Raw genomic sequence first — 10000 nt, forward strand, 5'->3', positions numbered from 1 at the left:
GGTTTTATGATTAGCATTAAGTCCGATTTTTATGAGTATCATATCAGTATCTGATAGGTTCATAAAATTTGTATCTTATCAGTATGTTTCGAATCTCGTTGGATAGAATAATGGCAACAATATGTTTCTCTCTCTCTCTCTCTCTTTCTCTTTCTCTCTCTCACTCTCTTTTCTCTCTCTTTTTCTCTCTCACTCTCTCTTTTTCTCTCTCTCTCTCTCTCTCTCTCTCTCTCTCTCTCTCTCTCTCTCTCACTAATATTATCGTCACCATGATTATTATTTTCAGTATCACTACTGTTATCACCCTTATCAGTGTTAATATAACGTTCAATATCCCAACACCACACGTATGTGATGCTCAGAAAAAACGGTCAGTAGTTTTTGCAACAGAAAAAAACAAGAATAAAAATGGTCAGTAGTTTTTGGAAAAGAAAAAAACAAAAACAAAAACGGTCAGTAGTTTGTTTGGAACTATAATATTATTTTCAGTATCAGATATCAAAATGTAAAAGTCTTCGGAAAATATTCACGTGTGCGTCTGCAAATATTCATTTTCTGTGGGAGTGACAATAGTAAAGGAACCATATATTTATATTTTTTATTCGTTATTTCTCATGTATTCATACTTACTTGACCTAAATTGTTCTTTTATTTCTTTTTCATTCACTTCGTTACATCTACATCTTTTCCTTGTTTCCTTTTCATCTTATGAGTTCAGTTTTTATTCATCTCATTTATATATATATATATATATATATATATATATATATATATATATATATATATATATATATATATATATATATATATATATATATACATATATTTTTTTTTAATACTAGTGCTAGTTTATGGAATTTATTATTTATTTATTGAAAAATGTCTGCCGCGTCAACATCTAAGAGTATTCAAAATATAGCATTAGGGTGAGGTTTGAGGACGAAGCAATGGATAAAGAAGTAATTTGGTTCATAAGACGATGTTTATGGATTCCCAGAATGATTAATGGTCAAAATAAAGCTGTCAGGCATCAAATGTCATACAGCACTATGATAAAGGCTTGTGGCGAAAATGGTAAATATGAATTACCGATTAAGGACAAATGTTAGACGTCAGAGGTTGCAGAACGCTGTAGGTTAGTATGATTGTGAAAAGGGCAAAGAGAGAACAGAGGACGAAGGCCGTTCAGGACTGACGCCAAACCTAGCCTTTCTTCCTTTCAGCACGGCTCCCAAGCCCTAGGAAATGGGCAGAAGAAGGGGGTTGAAGAAGAGACGGAAAAGGAAAAGAGAAGAAAAGACCTTGCAAAATCAGTTGAGTCGAGGGCTAATGTCCAAGGTTGGGGTGATCCCCTACATTGGGCCTCGGCTATGGAATTAAATCAATGACAGGTTATAGAATAGAACAAGTGATTTATTACAGAATAAAAGTAGCAGCTAGAATATTTGTGCACATAATGCATTTGGGATGATAGACATAATTTCTAACATTTAACACAAATAAATTGGTTGAACAGGAGCAAGTCCTCAGTGGCAGGGAATATTAACGAACAACAAACATTCTTTCATCTATTCATTATACTTCAGCAATATTAAGTGTATGCAACACTTATTACGTCTGTGTTGTGTTTGCATTAGATACAATTGCCTATTTTCTACGTGTACTGTTGCAGAATCAATATTAAAGATTGCTCTGAGATTTTCCTTTGTTGTCGTATTTGCATTATTGCCTATGTATGACGTTCTCTCTGTGGAAGAGATGCCAGTCGGTCTGTCGCCGAGTTCCTCCTCCGTCGGCCCCTGCCTATTTTACGCCAGTCTGGAAAGCAAACCTCATTTCACATAGCTTTCTTCTTTCTGTGTTCCTGTTTGCGAAGGTTGGTCTCTCCGTTGGGGCAAATATGATGATAACGAAGAAGGTTTTTCAAATTCCATGAAAGTCTTGCTGATCAAAACAAGAGGCTTTCGACAGTTTCGGTCTGATTTTGTTTATATTTCCTGCGAAATAATTGACTTTTTCACGTATTACGGATTGTCATCAGAAGTGACAAACATTTTTGATATTAGGCATTCAAAAAAATTATATAGCTTGATTAGAACTTTGAGTTTATGATACTTATATCTCATCTTCTAAGCTCTGCAACAGCTTTTATATGATCCCATGCATTTAATTATCACCTGTCTGCCCTAAAGCCAACATAAGTTAATGATTCAAAGAAGACGATAAGAGATTTAAATACAGTAAATATCATTCGTTATTTAAGATTTGAAAGTTATTTTCGGAAAGAAACTGACCCTGGAATTAAGCATGGTGGGGAGACTCGACAACTCTACCTTTCCCTCTGATTAAAAGGTAATCAATAAAGGTGAATCACAGGTAGACCAGGTAAGCGTCAAAATAGGTTCGTCACTTACGCCATTGATCGACGTCGACTAGTTTTAACTCCCTTTGTCCATATTATTGAACGCAGTGTTATATACATACATTTTAAAGTTTTGTTTTTTGAATAATTTTACTGATTGCAGACTTTCTCTTGTTAGTCGATAAGCAACTTAGAAGTAAATATACAGTATTAATGCCATTTGATAATCTGGGATTTTTCCATGTCCATAACAACATTTATTTGTTGCCCGAAATTATGAATTTTATCTCTTTACATGCACGCACGCAACCACACGCACTTACTGCCATACATTTAAGTGTGTGCTAAAGGGTTGTTAAAGAAAGACGTGTTTAGGTGATTGCATTTATTAAAAATTATTTGAAAGCCTCTGTAGGCCAAGTATAACATGTGTACAAACATACAATTCAGTGCTATCACATCTCCCACAACGGGGATTTACCCAGATTTCCCTGATAAATGGTAATGAAAAATCGCCTCTACCGTAATTAGCAAACTAATGACCAGTTCCCGAGAAAACCAACCCACTAATCACCAAAGTATAATACCCCTTTAATGACTCCATAGAAATTGTTTTCACAGCCGTCATCCTGTTTACCCTATGGAGTCTGGACTACACTTAACTATACATAATCATCTACTGGGCTTACAGGTGTATTTATGGTTATGGTTATAACAAATCAATGTGCTAGATAAAAAAAAAATCGTGATAGCACTTACAGTTGTATTAAGGTTTCTATACATCACTCGAGCTGTTCCTTATCAAAATACCAGGTGAAAGCATACATTTTGTGAGCGAGTGTAAACTTGCAAGGAAAGTCAGTATACTAATCTCCTAATCACTCCTAATGAGCAGGCCTTACATTTGCGAAAGGTTACACGTTACGAAGCAAAAGTAAGTCATATAGCACTATTATAAGTTAGTGTTCCGTTTAGACCCTTGGGCCTTTTACTCATGTTTGTTATAGGAGAAATGACAGCACTGTTACATCTCTTCGTGAATGTACAGGATAAAACTATTAAGAACTCACGTGGCTGGTATCCTCGGGTGCTTTACGTCTGTTGCAATGGACCTTTTATCTCTCGAAGTCTGATTTCAAAAATCAAAATCATATGTAATTATTAAGAGCATGAATCATTAGTATTAACACTGTAGGAACCTTTTTTATGGGTGTATGATGATAACCATGTAATATCACCATCAGACTACCGAGTTATTCTTGCTGATCAGCCATAGCATGTTTGTTGGATAGTCTGTCAAAACCTTTGATTCAAAGCTTCAGTTCATGACATGACTTTTGTCCTCCACTTTACATGCATTCTAAACCTCTGGATAACGCGGTAGGGAGATATAATGTATTTCTTCGAATTTCAGTAATTATGTGTGTGGATTATATATATACATATATATATATATATATATATATATATATATATATATATATATATATATATATATATATAAAATGTGCATTCGAGTCCTGTAGATTATATTTAAACCCTTGTATTTTTTTCTCTGATGCGTAACACATAGGCCGCAACTTCTTGTATCTTATAAAGGTGAAAACGGGATATCGAGACTAAGAATCGTCTCTTGTCTAAGAAAACTTCTACATGGATCCACTATAAAGAGGGTCGGCATTCTCTGGTCATGCATTTTTAGTGCCATTAAATCAAGTCACAACCATCTAGCACCATTGAACAGAGACTGAATGTCTCTTAATAATGTACTTGACGCGTTCTTAATGCCATCTGCATCTGAGATATATAGGCTTGAGCAGCAGGATAAAACTGATAGCAGAAAATAAATACAAACACACTTTATATGGACATGTTTCGGCCTTATTCGGTGATTTTACTCATGGAATAAATATCAAATTTTCCTGAGGGAAAACAGATAATTCTACTTATAGAGGCTCTTTAATTACGACGTGTAGCTTTCACAAGTAGTAATACATTTTGAACGTTACATTGCATTGAAGAGTATACGTTAAAGCTCTGCAAGCTAAAATAAAGTCAAGTCACAACTTAAGTGTGCTTTAAATGAGCAGTTAATTTCAAATCTGATTATATACATGTATTCAGATATAATACATTATATTTGTCTGTTTGTACATAGAAACATATACATGCATATGCATGCTTTTATTCCCCAAATCATGAAATGAATATGGGAGGAACTTAAAGTTGCTTTAAAAAAAGTAGCCGTGAAACTCAATATCTTATTATGAAAAAATCAATCTAAACCTATGTCTGAATACTATGTGCAGAGGAATCAATCTTTAAAATATTTTATACATTCCATTATTACACACACCAACACACAACGTTGATTCCATTTTTTCAACTTCAGGAGACAATAGGTTTGATGGTGAATTTGATGTCATTCCTACAGATGGGGCACTGAGTAAGAGCGACTGCACAAGAAGCACAAGTAACCATATGTGCACAGGGCAGGAACACAACATCCATCTCGGCATCCATACAGACTTTGCACATGCGAATGTCACGTATTCTTTCGAGCTCCTCTGCCAATTCCTTAGCTGTAAAAGAAAAAAGGACAAATGTTACTTCAAATGGCATTATCTATTATATTATTCCTCTCTACAGTTGTGGAAAAATATGTAAGAATAAAGCCTTATTCATCAAATTTCATTACCTGAGACTAGTTTTATAAACATACTGTAAGACCTTGTAAGGCCAAAAATATCTGTGAAAAACTTATCATTCAAAAAGTAATATGCACTTACTGGACTGTGGTGAAGTAACTGCTCCAGATTGGTGTTTCACTCCAGAGGTCGATGCTTGCTCCATCACTGCAGAGCCCTCACCTTCACCAACAACTTTAAGGTCAGACTGGCCCAGGGAAGGAGGACCTGAACTCGGTGGCTTTAAGGCTTCCTCTGCCATACTCATTATCTCATCAGCTTGCATGATAACTCGCTCCATGGGATGGACATTTGCACCTCTTTCATCAACTTCCATTGCCTCCTCGTCTCCTTGGCTTGGCTGGGGTGAAGAAGAGCTTGTATTTTGTGCTGTTGCTGAATTTTCTTGTGAAGTTTCTTGTTGTCCTGAGGCAGGTGTTGAAGTATCTGTACTTCTAGGTGGACTTGGCAGTGTGGGTAAGTGTTCTGTGTTGGCAGATGATGTGGATGGGGTTGGCAGAGTGGGTAGAGTTCCAGTGATATCTTCAGAGCCTGAAGAAGTGGATACTTCTGAGACAGCTGATGCTTGTGCACCAGAAGTGGATGGAGAACTGGAACTAGCTGCTTCACTATTTTGGGCAGTGTCATTGCTAGAATGGATTGACTGAATCTTGGCGACCTGGCTTTCTGTTGCTTCACTCTCAATAGGGTCAGACTGTAGTGTCTGTCTTGTCTCTTCTTCCATCTTCTGAAGGACGGCCTCAATACAGGGCTCCATGCTGAAAAATGGCATGCCAGCCTTTTGAACTTGGTCCTTCAGAGCAGCTCTTACAATGTGTGTTGGGAATCCCATGCCCAATACCCCTCTTATGATATCTAAATCCATCAGAGGATCCAAATCTTTGTCGGAGACTGTGCGACCTCCTGGTGCAGCACTTGTTGAGGCTGTGCTAGTACTTGGCTTTGCTGCGGGGGCTTTGCGGATGTATGGTGGTTTCTCACGGCGAACCTGAAAAATGGAGAAATGTTTTATATACTGAAAGAAAAAAATTTGGGCCTAGTCCTCACAATGCATTTTTTCTTTTTCTTTTTAATTAAATGAAGGACTAAAATCTACTGTTTTATTTGCCATAATTCAATTAGATAATTCTAACCACTTATATCATATATTTATATATATATATCTTACTTTGTCAATAAATTCCTGTCCCTTCTTTAAGAGAACATAGCTACACTCTGGGTACCAGCGTGCATGCTCATTCCAGGGTATGTCATCTTTCTCCCAGTTACGAAGGCCATTCCCACAGTGGAAGCAACGGACATGGTCACTTAAGCCTGTGAGGGAATTTGGGGTCAGGTGAATTTTGCTTTACTTTGTTTTTCCTTGTGCATACGTGTGTGTAGGCATGTGTGTTTGTTTTATCAAAGTCATCTATAAATAACAACAATGGCATTTGGGGAAATACACTCTTCTGTAATTTTGGTTTATCATTTTACTTTATACAAACCTTTAAACACCATGGAGACAATAACTAGGCGTACATGACCTCACTTCTTTACCCCATTCCTTGTACTTTTGTGATAAAAAAAAAAAGGTGATACTCTTATGTTAATTATTCATATTACCATCAGTATCATGTGCACTCTTATCACATTTTCAAAACTAATGTAGAAAATTCAAGAAATGGGAAAATAAGGGGAGATCATGTTGGCCAAGAAATAACCTCCCTGGAAATAGGACATCACTGGAACAACTTATTAGTAAACAAAATTAAAATAAATTTACAGTGGTCCCGCCATGTATATGTACATATCCCTCATCGACAGATTTGGGATACAATATAAACTATGCTTTATCTAAATTATATGGGAATCTTATATGAGCAACTTTATTACCATCAAATGCCATTGAAATCAAATGAGATTAATCATGTAAGAGCAATAAAATAACAGAACTTACCACAATAAAAGAACCCGGCATCTGCAAGCTCACTTGGCTTCTGAGTGACACGTTCTGGCCACCTGACAAAGCTTTCCAGTCGACTCTCGCATGTCAGGAAGTCCTTGCGTTTTGGCCCTGTGTACTGTCGGAGACCAATCTCTTCCCATGACACGTCAGGCTTATTGGGGGGTCCACCTGAAAGAACAGCATGGTTATCCTGGTGACCATAGTTGGTGTGACATACATACAAAGTCCAATGTAACTTTTACAAAAAGAAAGCAATTAAAGGAGAGAGGGAATCAGACATGGCCCTAAGCCTACTAATTGACTTCTTGGTGACTGAACACCAAAGTTTCCACTTAAAACTACAGTGGACAGCGCATAACCCAGCAGATGGATTAAAAAGTTATTCTTTACTATTTCAGTAACTACTATTGATATATTTCATATTAAAATGTACAGAAAGTGCACCAATATGGTTATACTCACGACATTCTGGATAGGAACCAGCCATGTGCCTTGACGTTCCACATTCATCTGTGCCACGTCTCTGGGTGCTGGTACTATTACTCTGGACCGTGGAGTCCACGCTTGGTAGACAGGCTAAGATGTTGCTATGATGAATAGGGACATTGCCAACTGGTTGACCCCTGATAAATGGACAGTGCGGGAAGTGACGCTGATGCTCTCCTCTTGGCGTGTCTCCCACCTCCCAAGCACCCACTATGCCTCGGCAAAACACGCAAGCACAGTGGTCGGCTGTACGCAAGTAATAGAATCCATCACTGGCCAACTCAGTTGGATCAAGCCACTTCACAGGCCAGTCAATGAAAGTCTCCAATCGCTCTTTCTCGTACCTCAGGCTATCGTAGGATATAAAGGTCTTACTTCTACTAGGCCTGGGAATGGTCTTTAGGCCCTGTGCAAAGGGGCAGTTAGGTCGCTTCTCTTTGTGAATTCTTGCAATGTCGTCTGCCGGACTGATGGTCTTGGCATCCACTTCCCACTTGCAGTCAAAGCATTTCACGTCATCTCCTTTCTTCGTGTAATAAAATCCTGCCTCAGCAAACTTCTTCTTGTCAGCAGCAAAGTCACTGCTTCCGAAAGTATTCAACCGATACTCCTCCCTTGCAAGGCTTCGCTGATCGTGTGACATATCACCCATCTCTAAGAGTGATATTCTGACTAATTATGTAACACTTTCTAAAAATCTACCTGGCTTCTTTCTATTGTGTTCCTTCCTTGCTCTTTATATACTTGTATCGACTTATGTATATTTAAATACTTTTCTTTCTTGCTCTTTATACACTTATTGAATTTGCTAATCTATAGTTCTTAAACACGTATTTCTTTTATAAAGGCGACACTCGTTAAAATGTATATCTTTTTATATAGTAACTCTCACTAATAGCACACTAGCAAGATAATATAAATCGCGTATAAACGTAAGAGATTAGTTCAAAAGTTCTTCCAAATAATCGGCTTTTAAATATGTGATACACTAAATTTACTTTCACATGCTTAAGACAGCTGGCTTCACTTTCTGGAGTTCCGGGGATGCAAGAACTCTTAAAATTCTTTACGCATACCGCCTTCACCCTTGATTTGCCTCCATGCATTTACTAGTCATCATTTCTGGAAAGACGGAAAGGATATTTCATTATCTTGCCTGTAAGAAAATTCAGAAAGACTGTACCTAATTAAAAGCCATGCCTGAGGTAACTGTGATTATTTGTCTGTTGTGGCAGATAGTCAACCACAGAGATAAAGACAATCAAGCATAATCTTTTTTATGACATATGCTATATGAAAGTACATTTTGCCATGATTCATCTACGATGCAAACTTTTACGGATATATTTTCTTTCTGTGTCTCATAATATACATAAAAACATATTTTTGAATTAAAAAATGGTGTGTGTGTGTGTGTGTGTGAAAGAAAGAAAGAGAGAGAGAGAGAGAGAGTGTGTGTATGTGTGTGTGTGTGTGTGTGTGTGTGTGTGTGTGTGTGTGTGTGTGTGTGTGTGTGTGTGTGTGTGTGTGTGTGTGTGTGTGTGTGTGTGTGTGTGTGTGTGTGTGTGTGTGTGTGTGTGTGTGTGTGTGTGTGTGTGTATGTATGTATGTATGTATGTATGTATGTATGTATGTATGTATGTATGTATGTATGTATGTATGTATGTATGTACGTACGTACGTACGTACGTATGTATGCGTGCGTGCGTGCATGTGTGTCAGACTGAGCGTTGTTGGGCAAGAAAACATCTGGACGCCAGTGGAATTAACCCCAGAGAAACGTAAGCGAAATAACGATGTTAAACGTGACGCTGAAACACGAACTAGACAGGATACTCACATGACAACAACAATAAACATCAGTTAGTATAAGGGCAAAAGAATGTCGTTGGTGTTACCACAGTACAAGTTACCGTAGAATTTGCTATTTTCCTTTTTTTCTTTTCTTCTTACTATCCCTAACACTAGCACAGGGTTCAACTATATCGTCTTTACATTCCAAACCCTAAAACAAGCTCAAGAAAAACAAAGAAAGAGAAAATACAAGAAATCTTACTGACGGATATGGCAACACCATATCCGTTACCCCCGTGATCTTTCAAAATCGTCAAAAAAACCCCATTTGCCAAAGATATCACACGCTGGCCACATACTCACTCTAGTAAAGGATGAATTCTCGAACGTTTGCAATGGACTAAGTCGCCTACAGACCCGAAGAGCGGGAGATATTAAGGGAAAAGACGAAGACACTCGTCCTCGCCTCTCAACATGGCGATGACTGTCTCTTCGCCCAAATTCTCTGATCTCTCACGCTTATGCGCAACAATACACTAATTCTCTATTCAGCTCTATATATACTCTGATGTCGAGTTATCCTTTGGTATCTATGGTATAGAGTGGTATTTTATTACGTTTTTATAGTATTTGTAACAAGTTTTCCATGTAAATTTAGAGGAAGAAGAAAAATCTAAGAATGGAGGAAGTTTGGCAACAGTT

The 10000-nt window shown here is 37.5% G+C and overlaps 1 protein-coding gene across 11 annotated transcripts in view; it reads right to left on the reverse strand.

Moving 5' to 3' along the window:
• Positions 1 to 2732: 2732 nt before the first annotated feature.
• Positions 2733 to 10000, reverse strand: part of LOC113815035 (baculoviral IAP repeat-containing protein 7) — a 68740-nt gene continuing 61472 nt past the window's right edge. For 6 of the 11 annotated variants that reach the window (XM_070144327.1, XM_027367153.2, XM_070144328.1 and 3 more), the window contains 5 exons: positions 7481 to 8626; positions 7010 to 7186; positions 6239 to 6384; positions 5152 to 6058; positions 2733 to 4944 (listed from right to left, as the gene is read on the reverse strand). In XM_070144327.1, the coding sequence (XP_070000428.1) occupies positions 4751 to 4944; positions 5152 to 6058; positions 6239 to 6384; positions 7010 to 7186; positions 7481 to 8156 (2100 nt within the window). In that variant the 5' untranslated portion in view covers positions 8157 to 8626 and the 3' untranslated portion in view covers positions 2733 to 4750. Of the gene's footprint in view, positions 4945 to 5151; positions 6059 to 6238; positions 6385 to 7009; positions 7187 to 7480; positions 8627 to 9193; positions 9357 to 9402; positions 9534 to 9661; positions 9821 to 10000 lie in introns of those variants that run through there. The other 5 variants (XM_027367140.2, XM_070144329.1, XM_070144331.1 and 2 more) reach the window with 5 other exon arrangements.

This window comes from Penaeus vannamei, chromosome 32, assembly GCF_042767895.1.
Source record: "Penaeus vannamei isolate JL-2024 chromosome 32, ASM4276789v1, whole genome shotgun sequence".
In the NCBI taxonomy this organism is placed as follows: domain Eukaryota; kingdom Metazoa; phylum Arthropoda; class Malacostraca; order Decapoda; family Penaeidae; genus Penaeus; species Penaeus vannamei.